The following is a 21,557-nucleotide window of genomic DNA, read 5'->3' as shown; positions in this document are numbered from 1 at the left end:
ACCCAGCCTTTCAGACTAGCTTCCACAATAAAGAAATTTTCAATGGAATTTGAGATGAGACAACATAATACCTTTGTCCGCCCACCAATCTAGATGCTAGAGAATTGATGAGATAATCAGGGGTATGTAATCTAGACATTCTTTCTCTCAGGAACCAGCACAGAGAATCTCTGAAACACTCATGAGAAACCATAATCAGGTCAATACTCTAGTAACAAAACCATCATTCCTAGCAAGTGAAGAAATTCTCTGGCAGTTAAACACGATATTGAAATGGCACTCTGTATCTGGACATAAGTCTCCCAAAAGCAACAGCTTCCTCAGTAGTACCTTCATTCACAACTGGATGACCCTTTAAAACAATAATGGTATCCTTTCAATTTTGTCCATGACTGTGTCCCGAAGAGCCCCTCCGTGCCCACTGGCAAAGGGTTCACTGCCATGTAATAGCAACTTCTATCAACCTGACAAACTCACTACACCTAACACATTGTTGTCATGCCATTTATAAAGAATGTCATGTAAGATATCAAATGAAAGCCAGTGACACACCGGTCATTAATATCGTTCTGAAATGTAGGTATTTAGCACTGTAGAAGGAATTATGGATTCATAGTGATATTATGCTTTAAAGTCTGTAACTAAACAAAGGGAGAAACAGGTTTTCTTCCAGACAAGAGGGATGACAGTTATCTCCTTGTCTCTAATGTAAATTTAGCATGGTGATGCCAAAGACAATGGACAGTTCATTTGTATTGGAGTGAAACAGGAGTAGAAAATTAACATGAGGATGTGAAATCAGGATGGGAAGACACTGGAGTCTGAACCCCAAGGGGTCATGTTCACTGTGGTGACAAAGACAATAAGCCTGGGGAATATAAGGAGAAGCAAAAAGACATTTTGGTTATCCATTACGGAGGGAACAAAGAGGTACTGCTCTTTGCATTCCATAAACAGTGGATCCCAGGCTGAGAGAGTTGTTGATGCTAAGAAGTGGTTGAAGGTGAGAGAACTTCATTGGCGAGGATTGTAACCTGTTAAGATTTAGTCACTAGAAAGCGTGATTATATTTTTGTTTTGTTTGTAGCCATTTTTCTGTTTCTATTATCTCTGCTTAATATCAAACTTATTTTTGTTTTATTATAAATTCATCTCTGGGCCAGTATATTAAAGCGAGGTGAGCATCACCGGCTGAGCCAACAGGCTGCATATTCTGTCTCTTTGGAGACAGATTTGGTATTTCTGTGGGCATCCAATGACAGGAGCTGGATGCTGCAGAGACACTCTTCTGGAGAGTTTCTCTTTGGAAACTGAAGTACACACCCAGGATTAACCTGTAAGGTAAAGTTAGGACTGTCGGTCCTAAGAAGTTTGTGGCTAAGAGACTTGGTAAAGAGCTGTCATAACACCAGCAAAATTCTCTTTTGCTACGGCAGTGGGGTTACAGGGTGACTTGAAGTTTTCTCGGGGAATCCAGAACTGCACAATGACAAAACTGTACTGCTGTAGAGAGAGCGCTGTAGATTTTCTGGCAGATTCTAAGCATGTTCTGTGAACTGCAGCGATTAAAAGTTGTTTTTTTCTGATTTTGTGCTGTGCTGTCTTAATCATACTTTTTAGTTACTGCATTTGATGCATTGTTGTCATTTTAAATTATCTACAGAACCACCCACAATGAAAATGTTAGTTAATAAGACCAAAGAGTTTTTTGTAGGGGCTTCTGTAACTGTTTGTTGGAACAGATGAGGATTGCCTTAGAAAAACAGGAGGAAGAAATACAGACTTGGAATTAGATAAAGCAATTATTTTAATATTTAACTTACAGGGGCACTAAGAAGTCCCAGTCAGGAACAAGACACCATTTTGCTAGGTGCTATACAAATGTGTTAGACAGTCCCTGCCCTAAAGAGCTTACAGCATAAAGTACATACATGAGATGGGAAGAGGATACAATCAAATATACCCATTTACATTTCCAAATTTTTTCAAATAAAGTATAATTACTTCCATTTTCCAAGAAAGCCTGTTCCTTGGGGGAACAAAATTACCCTTGTATGAATTACCATTATCTTTTTGAAATATAAGGTCTCCTCCAACCACAGTGACTGCCCTAACCAGGTGGCTATTCTAAGTGGGACATTCTGTCTCTCCTGGAGCGAGAGAGAGAGAGAGAATACCTGGGTTCCAGTTTCTGCGCTATTGAAAATTTAACTACAATATTTAATGGTATGCCTGGTTCAGACATTTTTACCAGTGTTGTCTCCTATATAGAGCTAGGTGAATTTTTTTTGGGGGGGGGACGGGGGGGGGACACAAAGCATTTTTCACTGAAGAATGCTGATTCGGGTTGACTGAAAATATTGTGTGTATTCGTGTTGATTTTGAAAAACTGTTTTAGTTGAAAAGAAAATTGGAAATGTCAAAACAGTTCATTTTGATAGAAAACATTTTGATTTTTTGGGCTACATTCACAAGGGTATTTAGGCACCATTCACAGAACCACATCCGTGATGCCGGTCTAGTATAGCATTGCTAACACTGGTGGAGCTGATCAGTGGTGAATTACAGGTCCTATATATATTTTTTTTTAAGTGTAAATAAGGCCTGGGAAGTAGCGGGATCAAAGTTTACCTAACCATCCAGGCCAACAGTCCATTGACATACTTGCTTCATGGCAAAAAAACACTCTTATTTGTGCCGTCTTAACTTAATTTCACTGCAGTGCACATGAACAGTTATCTGAAAATTCTATTCCTCATTGCAAAAAAGGACAATTTTGAATATGTCAGCCATTTCCTGTCATGACTACAGAACAGAATTTTCTCTTAACCTTACAGGGCAATATTTAATGTGGTAGAAAATACTAAAAACTGTAGCATGAAGTTCAGTTTACTGCTGTGCTACATACAAGACTCATGTATAGCCTTGTATTGAAGGGGGGGATTTTAATTAAATATCCATTTGTTTTTAGGACTTTGCTGTTGAACAAAAGAATGTGGCGGTGGATCTACTGGGTGTCTCTGCAAGATGAGGATACAATTTTTGTTCCTGCAGAGTTTTCATATCATACTATAAAGTTATTAAAATATTTAAAAGTTCTTGTATTCCCTCAACAGATGTGCAGAACTCTCATTAATGTAAACAGGAGTATGTGAATATATCCAGACCAGAATGCATTCTTGGATCTTTGTGGTTCTGAACGCCGTGTAAAGGAAGTTTTACTCGTCAGGGTGAATTCCACTGAATGACACAGAATGCCTGATTTTCAGAACTGCTGAGCTCCCAGCACTTCATTTTAAGTCAACAGCAGCCACAGATGCTCAGCACTTCTGAAAAATCAAAAGCAGAATTCCTTGAAAGACCCTCTATTCCTGCAAGAATGATATAAGATGTCAGGACTGCCATCTGATAAATCAGAAGGAGTAGGCCAATACCTCTGGATTTTAATTTTGGAAGAGGTGATAAAAGGAGAATGGGGAACGCCGTAACAGGAACTGGAGAATACATAAATAGGGTATGGATTTGCATGTTACAGCAAAATAACTAGATAATTTTACCCATATAACCTGGGTTCAAGTTCCTTCTCCAGAATGGGGATTCAAACCTGGGTTCCCCACATGCCAGATAATTGCCCTAATCACTGAGTTATGGGCATAAAAGGAAGTTTTCATAGCACCGCCACCAGCATTTGTTTTGTTAATGAGGCCTTAAATCCCCCTTTGTGTCTAGATTTCCATGGCTTTTATTGAAAAGTAAAAAATGTCTGAAATCAAAACAAGAATGTTTTGTTCGACCCAAAATGAAATTGTCAGAGTTTTTCATTTGCTTAAGATTCTGAAAATTTTCAGTTGACCTGAAATAATTTGTATTCCACATTTTTCAGAACTGCCAGTGAACCAGTTAATTTACACAACTCTTCTGCTCTATACCTGAACTTAGCCTACATTGTAATTTCTATCACTGGTACTACCATAATTTATCAGGGGGTGTTGGTGATAAATTATGCTTCTCATTCTTGCCAGTGTAGAGTCCTCCTTAAAGTTCAGAAGGACACAATTTTTTTTATGACAGATTGGTAGGCATGCTGTATTAAGAAAAGGTCCTTTTATTTTATATTGATTTTTCTGCTTTCAGGCAGGGATTTGGTTTTATTGCTAAAACTACTTTTGTTGGGGTTTAGCATGGGCAGGAGCTAAAAGTTTGCTGGAGGCAGACTGTTGCTTTGAAGCACATCTAGCATTCCACTCCTCTACCTGCAGAGAGATAGGAGAGTACCTTTTGTTTTTCAAGACATAGATCATGCATTCCTTGTGGTATAAAGCAATTTCTTTTAATATTCTGCAGTGCAATTCATTAATTCCCAAAGCTGCATGTTGTAGTATGCTCTCTGAACAAAGCTAAGTACTTTCCCTTCCAGGGCTGTTTTGTCTTCTAAATGTATCCTTCCTGGATGTGTCTCGCATTATTGTGTATGCACTGGTTCTATTTAATGAACATATTAATCCCTAGTTCTTTTGCTTAGTTTGTAATTGTAGCATTTATCCCCATTTTAAAAATTCTGGATATGGATTATTATTGTGCAACTTCTGTCCAGTCTGGAATGGACGGAAAAATGGAATAAAGTTATGAGTTAAATAAATAAAATACATACTTTATTTTTGCTTCTACTGTACTTCAGCACTGTCTTAGTGTATTCTTGCTACTTTTTCTTCTAGCATTACTTACAAAAAATCTGTTACAACACCTGAGGTCTGCAGAACTGGAATTGCTGACTTCCCAAGGTAGAGAGAGGACAAAAATATGAAAGGCAGAGCCTTTTCCATCAAAGACCACCTACTCCAAAATTCTCTTCCCTTCTCTATATATGCCAGAGTCCACCTGGAGCACCCATTAGAGTGCTCAAGACTTGCATAGTATCTTCCACAATTTCCTGGAAGGTTAAGGCAAAAATTCAGGGCTTTTTGTTTAACTTTCTAGTGGCTTTGGAATTTGTGGAACTTATTATCCATTTTGAAAATACTTACATTATTTTTTGTATGTTGGCCATAAGCCTTAAGGTGTTGGATTCATAAAAAGTTTAAACATTTGGGTTGATGAACTGCATGGGTATCCGATGAAATGAGCTGTAGCTCACGAAAGCTTATGCTCAAATAAATTGGTTAGTCTCTAAGGTGCCACAAGTACTCCTTTTCTTTTTGCGAATACAAACTAACACGGCTGTTACTCTGAAACCTGCATGGGTATGAATTATTTCCTTGTGAAAGGACAGTTCCTGGTGAAGGTAGGGTAATAAATGGGCAACAATGAAAGAGCACAATTGTGGTCACATAGCTGGTGACATCAAACTTAACACGTTGTAAAGTGAACAGAGAAAACCCTCAGCTGTTCAGTGACATCCGATGAAAGTTTTTGTTTCTTCTGAAGGGACATCAGCGTACCTCACATCCTGGTATAGCTCAGTTTAGTTCACAGTGAAGGTGCAACTCCTTTTTAGCACCTCTCATCAGGCAAAATAAATAAATACATGGTCATAGTGGTGGCATTTTGCAATAAACCAAAGGACAAAAATGTCTGAGAGACAAGGTGGTCCAGAGCAGCAGAGCCAGCCAGGGATTCCTCCACAGATGGCTAGTTAATCTGTCCCTTTGAGGGCCACAGCCATTGAAAGGAACCATAACAGATTGAAGAATCAGCCAAAATGGTTACATGGGAATAGCAGGCCCCTATATACCGTGCCACGAAGGGGCATCTTCAAGGGACAACCGAGCCAACCTGATGGATACCACTGAGGGAAAATCTTTCCAGCAGCAGTGCACATGGCACGCACACACCTACACTGTAATGGACATGAGCAAACACTGAAAGAAGAGTTAAGGGGTTCTGCCCACACTGCAAAAAAACCAAATACTGTGCCAATGGAATACAACCTCTGGCAAAAGCAAAACTTAAATGTCATGGTTACTAACCTAGCATTATACATGTACAGTGTGGTCAAATCATATTTTAAGACAACCATGCCAGTAACTGATAAACTCAGTGTTAAGTTATAGTGGGGACCAAGGCCTTAATTTCACACTAGCCCAACCATCCTTCCACTTTTTTTTAGTGGTAATGGCCAAGAAACAGTTACTGGTTACGGAATGATCCAAAAGCTGTTCATCTCCTACCATGTCCTAATCGCAAGTTATAAACTCGAAAAAGCAAAATCTTCAATTTAAACTACTGCTACAACAGATAAAAATCTAGAAACATGCTACATTAAATTGCTAAGGGAGGTAAGGTATCCAGCAAAGGTCTTCAGAATAAAAAAATATAATAGGGTCTCTCAATTAGAGAAGTGGCACTCTGAGCCTATGTGCTGGCATGCCTACAGTTTTTTTAAATGTCTGGCAGGATGTTTTACAAACTAAACTCAGCAAGCTTACAATTCTACCAGAAGGTGCTTCAGATGGTTTTGCTAATAATTTTGATCAGCTAAAATGGGGCGGGGTGGTGGTGGGGGGGAACATTTCATTTATTTGGCTTTTCAAAAAAACTGTCAAATCTAAGCAGGACCATTAACTGCCCCCTCCTGAATACCCCCTCCACCCAAGATAAAAACACCTTTTTTTTTTCCTGGCCTCAAAAGTAGTTTGTAAAATCAGCCTTTGTTTCCAAAACTAAGTTTGGTCATTCTTTGTGCATTTCCCTCACTAGAAGGAAGAACATGATTCTTCAGAAAATTCATTGAAAGCTGGCATTGCTTCTACTGCAAACATGTAAGTGCTAACCACCATATATTGGCTTTTGTTTTAATAGCCTTTTAACCAACTTTGTTAATGGACTGAATGCAATTTAGATATGGAACTTGGCTAAAACGTAGCTTCAATTGGCTATTAAAATTTAAGAGCCAACTAAGATAGCTAATTACAAAAAAAAGCTCCAGTGATAATGCTAAGCAGAATTAGTAATAGCAAATGACAGTCTGTCTAGTCTTATTCCCAAAGGGAAAGAAACTCTTAACTGAGAAGTCAACCAGACAATGTGCAGAAAACCTAATTGCATTACTGGTATTATGGCATCCCAAATCTGGCAGCTCACTAGGACAAAACAGTGAATAAAGTCTGTCAAACTCTACTCACGAAAGCAACTAACTCTTTTTTTACATACCAGCAGATTCCAGGAACGATTTCATTCTGGGATGTCGGACCTTACTGGGAAATATTCCTGTAAAACAGCCAGGAAAAGGTAAGACCATCAAGCTAGCACAATCTAAAAAAATCCTGCACCCAAATTAGATTCTCCCTCCAGATATTTTACATTACAAAAAAAAAAAAAAAACCCCAACGATCTGTCTGCTAAATGTTCAGCACTAAAAGAAGAGTTCTCCGCTTCATTATCGATATCCTCATTACACCATCAGCTGAAGAGCACACTAGTTCTCCCGTGAAGATTTATCATGTATGGTGGCCACTTTGAAACGTAGGTAGTGGAGTCTTTAACATTCCCTACTCAAGTGTCTCCCTGCTGTGCCTGTAAATGTCAGTCCAGTTTTTTCACGGCTGTGCGCACAGATTAGAAACAGCAGGAGAGCTTGGGAGTATGACTACAATGCCAGTAAGGACACTTGTCTTCATGGCATTGCTCAAGTGATTCTTGGAATGTAGGACCCTGCTGTTTTCTAATATTTACACACAACTGGAGTCATCAAGAGCAGTTAAATGCAGTCTAAAGGCAGCTTGCTTCCTTTGTGTTACCGGTTTTACACTCAAATGGGATGTCAACAAAAACTACCACCCCACTCGTTCAACTAAGTGGTATATTTTCCCCACCTTTTTGCCATCCAAGTGTAACTATCACACTATTTCATCACAATCTTCCACTTAGCTTTCCACTGCTATTGCCCACACTTTAAGCATCATGTAAATTCACATGGAGCACCTAGGGAGATTCTTGACCTCTAGTCGTGCTTTTGCAATCTAGCTTTTTTGTGACCAAACAAGAGCAGAGAGGGCCTAAGAAGTCATTCACCTAGGGTCTAAAGCACCTTCACTTCCTAGAACACTTTGAAATAAACACCTCACCTCAGAGACCATTCTTTTTTGTTATCAAGAAATTAGCACAAACGAAAGTATCTTCATAAAATGTCTCTGTGAATGTAAGTTTGGTCTTGGTTATCATCAAATGGAAGCACAGTATTTGTCGACTGGGAAGGTATGGAAGAGAGATCTGGCATACCAGTAAAATTCACAGGTGTTTCATTCAATTTTTTAAAATGTTCAATAATCAATAAAGAACACACACATGAATAAAGCTAGCTTTGCACATTCAGATATTATAATTTATATTTGCTTGCCTGTAATATTTCTCTGGCAGGATTTTCGAGTGCTGTGCTTTTAAATTATTACTTTAGCTTTCACTTTAACTTTTGATAGTAAACTTTAATTGGAAAAAAGACTGAAATGTAAAGGCTGCCACAGCCTCTTACCTTCACTTCTGGAAAGGTGCTCACTAGACAGACATTGAGGGGTAAAATCTGAGGTAGCCAAAATATTAACACATGGTGATACTATACTTGGAAATATCTAGCCATGTTCCCATAATTCTATGAACAGTAGAGTCCTAGGAAAGCCTCATGTTTATTTCTTCCCTCACGCATTGATAATGCCAGAAGTGAAAAGGCAGTAGGTGTTCTTCCACTGGTCTATTTAAAAATCTTACAATTTTAAACATTAATTTCCTTGTTTTAGAAGAAAAACTGGTGCATCACCTAATCAAGGAACACTTTGACCTGTGTGTGTTAACATACCCATTTATTTCAGTGTGTGGGATACCTGGATAACTACTTTATACAAGTATTTAAATCAGCAAGAAAAAATTGGCGATGTACAGTACAGTATTTCATTTGTTCATTACTACTACTTAAGCAGTTTATCACACCACCATTTCCTTCTTGAGAACTATGTCCATGCCAAATTAAGAGGTCTTTTTTGAATTACCTAAATGCAAAAAAGTGTTAGTTTTCAGTATGAAGCATACCCATTTATTCCATTTTTCCAAAAAATGCCTGTTGGGGCTAAGAATTACCATGAGGAAGTTCAGCATAGAAGTAGTGCTTTTTTAAAAAATTGGAATTTCAAATGAGAATGTCATCTCACCTATAAGCAAAGGTAAAGCATCATTCTAATGTGACAAGCATGAGAGCCAAGTTTTTAATTGGAAAAAGGTGTCCAAGTAGAGGACAAATTGAATTTTGTACCCTTTCTTGCTTCCCTAGGATATAAAAAGAAAACCTGAGGTGTGTTTGATTCCTGGGGGCAGAAATTCTGGTCTTGCCTACTCACCCTCCTGGAAGATAATGAATAACTGGAGAACTGATACAAAGACAAATACCATTCAAATGAAACTTGATTAAGTAAATATCTTATGAAATTTAGACATGTCAAAAAATGGTTTTCAGCAATGCACACTAACTGAACACAGCTTAGTTGCAAGATGAAACAGCTAACATGATTGCTCAAAACTATGTTCACGCTGTTAAATTTTGTTGTGTACGCCACGCTTGAGAACGAAAGTGATTTTTATTTACTGTTTAAATCTGTTTTGGTTAATGTTTATTTAATTCAAACACTTGAGAAATACCTGAAAAAAAGAGATGTCTATGCAATGATCAAAAATCCCTTTCCCTCCCCTTCAGTTAATGCTAAGTCTATATTTCATGCCTCCAAAAAGTCTTCATGCAAAAACAAGGAAGACCGGATGTGACATTGCTTTTTTTAAGGTAACAACAAGCAGAAAAAAGATCATTTGTCTACAGTTTCAGGTTTTCTTGCTACATCCTAAAGGAGCAAAAGAGGCACAATTTTCTCTTCAGGTTTCTTCAAAAAGCATAAAAAATATGCAAATATTAAAAACAACCTCACTTCAAAACCTGAAATTTCTGCATTTATGAATAGTATTTTTGTACATGAGTACACAAATACACTTTAATAAAACATTTATTCCGCCAAACAAGGTACAAACTGCAGCACAGCCATTTTTCAAATCCTGTAAAAATAAACATTAAAAAGAGAAGCAAAGATTCCAGCGCTACAGTAGCCAAACAAAGCGAAGCAAAGAACAAGGGCACATTATTCTAGTTCTTCTACTTCTGGACTCTCTGTCTGGTTCTTGTGCCTTTCGGCGAACTCTTCTTCCGTGTTTTCATGGCTTCTGAATCTGTAGTTTGTTAAAATAGAATAAAATTAAAGTAAATTATCTTTACACAGTAAAGATAGCAGGAAAGTTTTATGAGAAGATAGTTTATATTATTAGCATTTTAAAAGCATAATACCTCAAATTAGTTCGTATCTACTCTACAACTAAAGAGGAGCTCCCAATCCGAGGCTGTGGGAATCCTTGATAAGCTCTTTAAAAATACACAATATACAATTAAATATAACTCCCACACTTACTCCCTGACTCCATCAGTTACTTCACAATCCTTCGGTAACAGCAAAGGTAAACATTGCCATCTGAACAGGATTTAAATTTCCTGACAAAATTCTTTAGTTTCATTTTTTCCTTCATAAAAAGCTCAGTCTTATATGACAAAACGGGCCAAGATGTTTTCTCAGGCAGAGACTCCAGCTCCTGTTTGAAGTAAAGCAGGAAGCAAACTGGATAACCTGCCTGCCAGGTGTAAAAGGAGCAGAAATTGATGCAGAATCACTTCTGACACCTTTCTTCCTCCTGGACTAAGGTCATGCCCACACACTTGTGTGTACCAGTGGTAGTCACATGACAGGAAAATAAAATAGAATAAACATAGGTTACCTTTTTCAAAAACAGAGACCAACCAAAATCTATATTGTTTCAGCTCTTCAGTCTCTACTAATGCCTTATCGAACATGGTCTTGACTTCTTCCCTAGAACTCCTACAAGAAATGAACTGTATACCTCTGGATCTTTTTAAAAAAGCAGAATTATCCACTTTGTCTCAGTTCCTCTGACTGCTTACTGTTGTGTGTGTGACTAACCTAAGTCGAGCTGGGCTTGTGTTCTTCATTGGAAGTCATTTTAAGAGAATGGCTGATTGCTCACCAGAAGAAGCCAGTGTTACCAAGTAAGGTGGCTTTGTCAGCCCGTGAATTAACCAAATGGACTGCCATACTGGATCAGAATAGTGACCATCTATTTCAGTAGCCCGTCTGCTAACTGACGGTATATATTTCTTCCAAACTTTAAAAAATATATCTCATGTAATTGTCGATGTTCTCATTAAAACATGTGTCTAATTTTTTTTGAAGCCTACAAAGCTCTTAAATTTAATGATAATCTTGTGGCAATGACTTACACAGGATGAGTGTTCTATTAAAAAAACACTTATCGGTTTATTACCTTTCGGTTTCACTGAGGTTCTTCTTACTCTTGTATTGTGATGAAGGGTAAACAGCAGTGTCTGAGTAACCCACCCCTTCTGGAGGGAAAAATAAACTAATCTTCACCCTTTCAGTGACAGATACTAAAATCCCATCCCAGATTTAGCTGAGCCGTTTCCTTAACGTGCAACACTCCATTATTCAATGAGCCCCTTACACAGAAAGAAGGCAGAGAAATGGGATATTTTCTTCTGCTCAAAGGAAGGGCTGGATGGATGGAATGCTGTAAAGAGAATCCATTCATCCATACCTGAATATTAGAGAGGGCCTCCCAGCATGAAGCTGTTAAGTGGAAAAATAAACTTTTTGGTCGTGGGGAAAAGATACAGGAGTTCTCAAGCTCCCCATTCATGAGTTCATTTCTCAAGGATTTTTAAATCAAGCAAAACAAAGAGGTGGGAAGAAGTTTCTTTGTCATGAAGTCCTAAACACCTATCTTCTAAGAGCCTAAAAGGGGACAGAGGGGAGGGGAACACTATTGACATAAGCGTAAACCTCACTGTCATAACAGATTAAGAAATTTAACATCCAAGCATCTTGCTGTAATATTGTTGAACAAACTGCAACACTTTTCCTGAAAATACACCATAGGGAAACTCCCTGCATTGACAGTAACGACTCAGTGGTGTAATGAAAGCTGCTCCCAATCAGGGGCAAGGTGTCTAGAATGTAGATTGAACTGAACAGGCCTGAGACACGCAATCTTACAAGAGGAGCCATTTTATGTGCAAGAGAAGGCCAGATGTGCATATCACCACACATTCTGTTCTCTCTGACACAGAGGCAGCAGGCACTGAGGGCACCTGGAGTCAAGCAGCAAAGACTGAGGGAGAGCTAAAGCCAAAGCAGCACTGGACCTAAAAACAGCACCAGAACTAGACATATCATTAAGACTGACCAGCTGCAACCAAATTAATAGGGCAGAAGGAATAAAGATCTGTGATAGAGCCCTTTTTCCTTTAAAGAATGGGAGTACAAAAGTTATATGTTCCCCTGAAGCGTTCTCCCCAAAAATTTTCCTGCAAGGAGAGCCTGCACAATTAACATAGGAAGCATTGGAGCGCGATGTTTCTCCAAGATTGTTGAGGCACTGGAAACCTATACAATCAAAGTAGGATCAAGAGACCATATTTAGTCATCTTCTCTTGTGGTCATCTAATGCTTTTCACAAATCATTAAAGGAAAAGGAGGAATTGAATTAAAAAAAGAGTGGAAAAATGAATTCCATGATTCCAGGAAGGAAGAAGCAAAGAAAAACTAAAAGGACTGAGGAATAGAGTCTGTTTTTACACACTCTGCTTTTCATTGTTCTTTGCTTCTGTGTTTCCTGGTAGAAGACACCATAACACAGGTTGTCTGGAATTTTCACAAGGTGAGGATATCAAGGGAAAAGGAGCAGGACATAAACAATGTATGATTCCATGATCCTATGCTGTACATGCCATAGGACTGAGGTTGGGGTTTCGAGTGTTTTATTACAAAATGAAATAAAAATATTAAGTAGCTTAAATCAAGCTACTTTTACAATTGTAAAGGAAAACCTGTATTTCAATTATTTTGTTGAAGTCATCCCAACAACCAATTCGACATACTCACATGTGTCAATAACCATATATAGTATGGTGTTTTTTTTTTAAATCAACCGTTCCATTAGGCAGGGAATTCAATCAGAAAAATTATTTTATTTAAATATAGTTCTTAATAAAATCTTGAGAAGATTTCATTTCACTGTAAGTGCTTCAGAGGGTCAGTACAGTATCCCGCCCCTCTTCCATCACTAGCAGTACATTTCACTTCCAGGTCCTTAAACCCAGGTTTGGACTGTAAGTACTGCAACACCCACTCAGCATTCTGCAATATATCTAACTATGGTTTAACAAAAGAGAGATCACTATTAATTTATTATTATGAAACAATTCAGCTGAACATAAATTTCTATTACACAAAATATTGACCAATGGAAGATTTTCCCCAGAAGTTTTGCACTTGGTTACAGGATCAGATCATATGCAAAATGCTACCCTTATTAATTTTGAATAGAAGGTAAATACAAAACGGTTTCCACATTTTATTAGGTCCAACAAGAGCTAGCTCTGTTCTCTGTTATAAATTAAACTGAATTAAGCCATTAGTGTCTCAGAGAGCTCTTAGAATAAGGGGACTGATAGAAAACCTATTTTCCCAAACATACAGAGTAAAACGACTCCTATATTTCATATACTGGAAATAACTATTGTCTAATTTTTTCCTATAACAGTGTATTAAAACCAGTTTTCAATAAATATATTTACCACTTTTAAAAATGTGTAGGGAAGACATTAACCAGGACAAACTACAAAGAAGTGTTGAGTTTTATACTGACTCAAGTGAGTTAAACAACCTTCCTCCACTTACAAGGGTCTTTAATGTAAGACACCTCTTACACCAGGGGCTTTTTTCTCTATTTGAACCACTCTTTAAACTCCTCAGATAAATTCAGGTCAGGTCATAAAAAGAAAGACAATTGCTTCCTATCACATTTAAATACAGTTGGTGCAGAATACGGCAGACAGTTTGTTAGAAACTATTTCTTGCAGTGAGCACAATATTTCTGTGCTCTGCAACTTGCACTGGCTTTCTATTAATTTCCAAATGTAATTAGAATGTGCTGGTTTTAACCTACAAAGCCAGATCATTTGAGGCACTACAGACTACAACCCCACAGATTTAACTGTGAGGATGCTGGAGATGGAGCATTCTGAGTTAAAATCCCTTGACTGTAAACTTTGCTTCCTGCTTCATTTTGCCAAAAACAAAATTGATCATCAGGCCATGCTGCAAGGCCCTTTTGTTCTCAAAACCTTTTTGAGGAGAGCGAAGGTAAGGACAAAATGGATGCTGGGGAGCTCAATCTTTTGGACAACAGTCATAGAAACTGCTATACTGATCAGGACAATGGAATGTCTACTACTCCTGTATCCTGTCTCTGACAGTGACCAATACCAAGTGTTTCAAAGGAAGCAGCAAGAAACCCAGTAAAACATAATTATGGAAAAAACTTGTCCTTTTAAGGAATTTCTTCCCACAGCCCATGAGTTAACAGTTGGAACATGCCCTGATATAGATTTATATTGCTATTTTTCAAAAAGAAAGCAAGTAGAGCCAAAGACAGACCCAAGAGAGAAGAGGATCACATGATCTGCCTTCCACAGTACCTTGTGGGTCACCAATAGTCTCCAAAATCCATGTCCATATTACTTAATGTTGGATAAGTAAGTCTTAGCTGAATGAAGAAAAACTCACCTAAAGAGCCGTAAAACAATAATCTAGTACCTATTTTATGTAGAGCTATGCTTCACAAAGAAACCAAAAGCTAAGTTCCTTTTAATTGAAAGGGGCAGTTGAAAATGCTAAGAATTTTTTTAGCTTCTCCACAATGGCCTTGTCTTTGAGTGCACTTTTAGCACCTCAATCATTCAAGTGGCCCCACTGACTGCACTTTAAAAAAATTTTGCTGTTAGTTTTTTGACTTTTGCAGGTTGCTCTTCAAATTCTTTTTTGGCCTGTTTAATTATACTTTTATGCTCGACTTGCCAGAGTTTACGTTCCTTTCTATTTTCCTCAGTAGGATATGGCTTCCAATTTTTAAAGGATGTCTTTTTGCCTCTAATTGCCTCTTTTACTCTCTTTAGCCATGGTGGCACTTTCTGGGTGCTCCTACTATGTTTTTAATTTGGGTATTCATTTAATTTGAGCCTCTATTATGGTGTTTTTAAAAAGTTTACATGCAGCTTGCAGCCATTTCACTTGTGACAACCTTTTAATTTCCATTTAACTAGTTCCCTCATTTTTGTGTAGTTCCTCTTTCTGAAGTTAAATGCCATTGTGGTGGGCTTCTTTGGTACTTTCCCTCCCACAAGGATATTACATTAGGGTCACTATTACTGAGCAGTTCAGCTATAGTCACATCTTGGACGAGATCCTGTGCTGCACTTCGGACTAAATCAAATAATTGCCTCTCCTCTTTTGGGTACCAGAACTAGCTACTCCAAGAAGCAGTCATTAATGTGGTCTAGAACCTTTAACTCTGCATCCCTTTCTGAGGTGACATGTAGCCAGTCAATATGGAGACAATATAAATCCACGATTATTATTGAGTTCTCTCTCCTTACAACCTTTCTAATCTCCTGGAACATTTCACAATCACCATTATCATCCTGGGTCAGGTGGGGTTGGTAGTATATTCCTACTGTTATACTCTTATTATTTAAGGATGGAATTTTTATCTAGAGAGATTCTGTGGTACTATTTGATTTATGTAAGGATTTTTGCTATGTTTGACTATGCTTTTCTTCATAGATAGTGGCACTCCCCGACCACCATAACCTACTCTGTCATTCCAATGTATTTTGTACCCTGCTATTACCATGTCCCATTGATTATCATCATTCCACCAAGTTTCTGTGATGTCTATTAGATCAATATCCTCATTTAATAGCAGGCACTTAAGTTTGCCTAACTTATTATTTAGACTTCTAGCATTTGTATATAAGCATTTATTACATTTGTCACTTTTGAAACTGAATGGGACTCTATCATTTGACTGTTTCTTCAGTTCCTTCCTGTACTTTATAAACTTCTACCCTCTCCTCTTTACTAGGATACAGAAAATCCCCATTAATAGAGCCTCTATTATAATACATGTGCTCCTCCGCAACTATCAGCTTCCCCCTGCCCTTAGTTAAAAAACCTCCTCTACGACCTTTTAAATTCTACATGCCAGCAATCTGGTTCCGTTTAGGTGGAGCCTGCCCTTCCTGTATAGTCTTCTCCTTTCCCAAAAGGTTCCCGACCACCTAATAAACCTAAACACTCATCCCTACATTGTCTCATCTATGCATTGAGACCCTGCAGTTCTGCCTGTCTAACCAGCCCTGCGCATGGAACTAGAAGCAGCCATGAAGGTCCTGGGCTTTAATGTCTTACTTAGCAGCCTAAATTTGGCCTCCAGGACCTCTCCCCTACCTTTCCCTATGACATTGGTACCTACATGTACCACGACAACCAGTTCCTTCCCAGCACTGCACATAAGCCTGTCTAGATGTCTCGAGAGATTTGCAACGTTCACACGTGGCAGGCAATTCACCATGCGCTTCTCCTGGTCATCACAAACTCAACTATCTATATTTCTAATGATCCAATCTCCCATTACTATTATCTGTCTCTTCCTAATAACTGGGATTCCTTACCCAGAGAGGAGTCCTCAGTGAAAAAGGACAGCATGACTTCATCTGGAAGGAGGGTCTCAATTATGGGATAGTTTCCCTTTGCTCTAGTTTGATGTTCTCCTTCCCCAAGACTTTCATCCTCCTCAACAGCACAGAGGTTGTCAGATTAGGGGTGTACGACAAAGTCTCATATGTACCTCTGTCTCCCTTAGCTCTTCCAGTTCAGCCACTCTGGTCTCCAGAGCCCGTACTTGGTCTCTGAGGGCCATAAGTGCCCTGCACCGAATGCACACATATGCCAACTGCCTACAAAAGAGGTAATCACACATGCTGCATTCAGTGCAATGAACTGGATACCCCCACTCTGCTGCTGTACTTCTACATGCATTCTTTACACTTCTGCAGCTTTTTGGTTTGTTTTTCTTGGGGTTTTTGGGAGGGGAGGGGGCGTTTATTGCCTAAATTCAGAGATTGTTAATCAGGTGTCATCTGGTTCTCCTACTCCCTCTCTAAAACCCCCTCACAAAACTCCTAGTAACTGCTCATGTGCCATTAACTGCTCCCGTTGCTTAGGAGCTGTTTTTTTAAACCCCTTGTAGTCCAAGTAGCTCTGCCCCCTGATTAATGGATCCTGAAGCGCTAAGGGATCAAAGACTCATTTAGACGCTCTCAGCCTTGCCTAGCAGGCTGTTAGGCTCAGCAAATGGCCCCCCAAAACAGACCACACTCTACACTTTAATCAAGCAGCAAGCACAAAATAAACAACAAACTCACTCCAAGGGTCACATATTTGCTCCTCCTTCCCCTGGAGAACTCTCTCACAAAACCCCCCCATTAGCTGCTCCTGTTCGTTAGCTCCTCTAGTTGCTTAGGAGCTGACTTTTTAAACCCCCATTCTCCCTGAGTAGCCCCACCCCTATGTAACAGTTAACGGCTCCTAAAGGGATTAGAGAATCTGTCCTCTGGCAGGTAAGCTGTCTCACTGTCCTGGAACTGACCTTGGCCCCTATGAATGCTGATATCTCAGATGGGATAATTAATGATTTTTCATAACGTATCAGGAGGCCCAGCTGTGGAAACAAGGATAAGACACAACTGAAGCATGTCAGAGCTTCCTGATATGACCTCTCTCCGTTCACTCAGCCATGTACGTATGGATTGATGTGGATGTTCTTCTTTCTCAGACATGCTGCCACCATTGCAAGGCATTTCATAAAGATCCTTCATGCTGTAGAGTCCAAAAGGCAGTACCTTGTTCAGGAAGTGATTTGGCTCTGCTGCAAATTTCAGGTACTTCCTATAGGGTGGGTGGATGGCAACATGGAAGTACAGATCCTATAAGTCAAAAGCCACAAACCAGGCTTGAGCCTGAAGACATGGAATGATGGAGGCAAGCGTTACCATGCTGAATCTGAGGCAACGCACATATTCAGTCTCCTCAGGTCTAGGATAGGATGAAGAACCCTTTCTTTGGAATAAAGAAACACAGGGAGTAGAAGCCTCTTACCCTGTACTCCTAAGAAACTTCTCCCATGCTCACAGATGAAACAACAAGGCCACTTCTTTTAGTAATAGCTTCTCATGAGAAGGGTCCTTGAAGAGGGACTGGGAGGATAGTGGGGAGCAAGCAAAGAATGAAAATGGATAGAGTGCCTCTCGGCTACAAGGTCCACCACCTATTTGCTGGCTTTATCTCTGACCACACTCAATGGAAAGGGGCAAAAGCAATTTCTGATGGTCATCTCTGGGTTGGATCCGGACATGGCTTTTGATGCTCCCATCCAACCTGCTGCCTTTGGGATGGAGCCTGGTGTGCAATGGAGAAGGATAACGGATGACTACCATCCCATCTCCTGGTATATCAGTGTGCGTATTCTGGTTGGTGACTGTAAGGTACAACAGAGTTCTATGCCACTGCAGTAGCTGGTACTGAAATGGCTTGAAATCCCTAGGAACCTCAGCACTGCCCTCAAATCCTTGAAGGAATGGCGTGCCTCATTTGTCTTATTGCAGAACAGCTCCATTCCCTTGAAGACTAAGTCCTCTATAGTTACCTGGACTTCTCAGAATCCCATACAGAACTGGAGCAAGGCAGATGAATACAATTTATGACCAAAAAGGTCCAATTTCTCGAAATCCTTATCTTTCAGAATCCCCTTAGTGGACCTGTTTTTTTTTTTCCTGGACCACAAATACTGCTAATGATCCTGGTGCAGGATGCACATAAAAGTGTTCAAAAGTCCTTAGGTGGTAGTTGGTACCTTTCTACTTTGCTGTGTCCAGAACATCCTCATTAATTGGGAGAGAAATTCTTGATAGCACTAAGTAGCTGTGAATGATGAACAACTTGTGTGTTCTCTTGGATCAGTGTCTCCAAATCCAAAGTTTCAGCTATTCTTGAGAGCAGGTCTTGGAAGGCTCTAGACTCATCAACAGCTGGTGTAGAGGCTGAAATGACTGTCTTTTTAGGAGAACTTGAAGACTCCTTCAGTGGGGAGGGCAGTCTCCACTTGCTTCTGAGGGGCTTCCTCCATTTCTGGTGAGGGGCCTGGCCATTTAGGTGGATGATGATCAAAACCTCCTCCTTTTCCTGGACACATGCGACCATAGTCTGCTCCTTGACACACAGGAAGGTGAACATCAGTAGGCCCACAAAGGCCAATGTGGAACATTAAGGATACTGGCCAGATCGCTGTTGACTTGTCCCCTGCCAGTCACACAAGTGCCCAGAATTGAACATTTCTGGAACTCCTTCTCAGATCCTTTTATGGTCTGACAGGAGAGGGTTCCTTGCATGATGTAGGGGAGAAGAAGTGAGTTGGAAATGGTGAATAGAAGTACATCCTCTGGGAACAGTGGTCCTGCTGGGGTAAATCCAGTGCTGGGGCCTCCGGTGAGGTGTCTGTCCTGGTACTAAGGAGACAGGAGATGGCAGCACCTCCAAGGCATATCTCGGTACCCATACTGGTTCCCGTGTCAAAATCAGCACAAGTACCGCCATCTCTTGCATGTTCTTCAAAGTCAGTACCATGCTCCCAGCCCTCAACATCAAGGAGGGCTTGGAAGATGCATCTTTGAGGAATGTTTTAAGTCCTCCTGAAGGATGAACCCACTACACACTCTGAGCTGCATTTGCACTTGGTGTGGGTCTGCTGCTTGGCACCTTGTGAAGCAGATGACATGAATCTCCTGGTCCTGGAGTCTGTGCCAAAGCACTCAGTTCACAGGTCATCAATGCCAGAGTACAGGTGTCAGGGTAGTCACTGTCTTAAGTCTTGATGCCAGTGGTCTTGGTGCCCTTTTTGATGACTTCTGACTGGAACAAGTGGTCAGGTGCATGCTTTCTACAGCACTTGCTGTAGATAGTCTCCTCTATTCAGACTCCATGGATCAGACATGACTTTCATGGCTTGCTCAAAGAGGTCTAATCTGAGCCTTGTCTCAGAATTTTCAAGTGTGGGCCAAGAAGGAATGACAGATTGGGGATGTGTCCCTCCCCAAAACAGAAAAGTCATCGACTGTGCCTGCCAATTAAGGACACAAGATCATTTCACAGTGGACAGAGCTAAACCCATAGGGGGTTAAAAATCCCCCATGACGACTGTTAGCACGAAATCCCTCAACCCACAGTGGGGCACCACCTGGGTTTTGTTTTAAATTTTTTGGAACATCCAAATCAGTTAGAAACATGGAATTGAAGAGGGTTTTCTTCATAATATAATTTGAAGTGAGTTTGAAGCTCAAGGAAGAATAGCAGGCCAGACATTTGCCAGGTTCTGTCTTGCTGGCATACATGGTAAGATGGAACTGAGGGAGTGTTGCAGCCAATCTGCCCTTTAAGCCCGCACATGAAAGCATGAAGTGAAACAGGACCGTATGGCCCAGACAGACACGGTTACTCCGAAAAGATTCCAAGCTCATGTGCACAGGAGGCATGAGCACCTTCAGAGAGAGCCAAACTGATACAAAGAACTGTTTAATACTGAACTCAAATTTTAGAAGGCAATGCAATGAAATAAGGATATGCATCAGAGAAGATATCATAAATATTTTAACTAGGAAGAACGAAGAATGCAGTTTTTAGATTTGGATCAGGTTTAGGCCAGTACCTGGGGTTCAGATTAGTGGCCAAACCAATGCTAGTGTACAGATTTGGTGGTCACAAAAATCATAAAACGTTGTGTTATATGGTCTTAATTAAAATCTGTTTAAACTATAGCATAAAATTCAGCATAAAACTAAATCCCTCTGTTGCCTGCATAATGTGTAATCTACTTAATTAACAACCTTCCAGGCATTGAAGGACTGAAAAAAAGTTATAAATAAATGGAAGTCAACAATACGGAAACATTCATATTAAAACTGCACAAATCATTTTTTCATGGTCAGACTTCTCTGTAATGTAAACAGCTGAAACATGAAGGGACAATGTCAAACTCGGGTATGAAACTAGTCTGATCCCTGTAGTTCATGTCATGCTATCTAGATATTTATACCAGGCTCAATTCATAAATTACAAATAATTCTACTTTGAAGTGTAGCATCACTTTTTCCCCTGCCTGCCTTCCTTCCCTTCTGCATTTGCCATAAAATCAGTTTTGCTTGTTAAAAACTCAAGTGCCTCTGACTTCCACTGTTTTGTTATTTTTATAGTGCTTAACCCTGGACACTGCTTTGCACTTTTATTTGAAAAATATAATCTGGAACAAAAATTCTTCAGAATCATTTACTATTTTTCTAATTCGTTGAATTTTTTTTCTCATCAGTGTGAGGGATAGATAGCGTAGGCTAAAGCCAGAAATAGCATGAATATGCACTACACACATTTTCTCAGACAGCTCTACCACTGAATCTTAATCTTGATTTACAGTAACCCTATTGTACTAGTCCAGGGGTCACAAACACACAACCCGCGGAGCTATTTGCTTTGGCCTGACAAGCTCCCGCACGT

At 39.6% G+C, this 21,557-nt stretch overlaps 1 protein-coding gene across 4 annotated transcripts in view; it reads right to left on the bottom strand.

The window, feature by feature from the left end:
• The window catches only part of VRK1 (VRK serine/threonine kinase 1), a 119,057-nt gene that overhangs the window by 57,646 nt on the left and 39,854 nt on the right, over window positions 1–21,557 (bottom strand). For 3 of the 4 annotated variants that reach the window (XM_073349604.1, XM_073349607.1, XM_073349606.1), the window contains one exon: window positions 1,790–10,197. In XM_073349604.1, coding sequence (XP_073205705.1) covers window positions 10,110–10,197 — 88 coding nt within the window. In that variant the 3' untranslated portion in view covers window positions 1,790–10,109. Of the gene's footprint in view, window positions 1–1,789; window positions 10,198–21,557 lie in introns of those variants that run through there. The other variant, XR_012159554.1, reaches the window with a different exon arrangement.

The sequence above is a fragment of the Lepidochelys kempii genome, chromosome 6, assembly GCF_965140265.1.
Source record: "Lepidochelys kempii isolate rLepKem1 chromosome 6, rLepKem1.hap2, whole genome shotgun sequence".
In the NCBI taxonomy this organism is placed as follows: domain Eukaryota; kingdom Metazoa; phylum Chordata; order Testudines; family Cheloniidae; genus Lepidochelys; species Lepidochelys kempii.
This window is presented reverse-complemented; position numbering and strand designations above follow the sequence as displayed.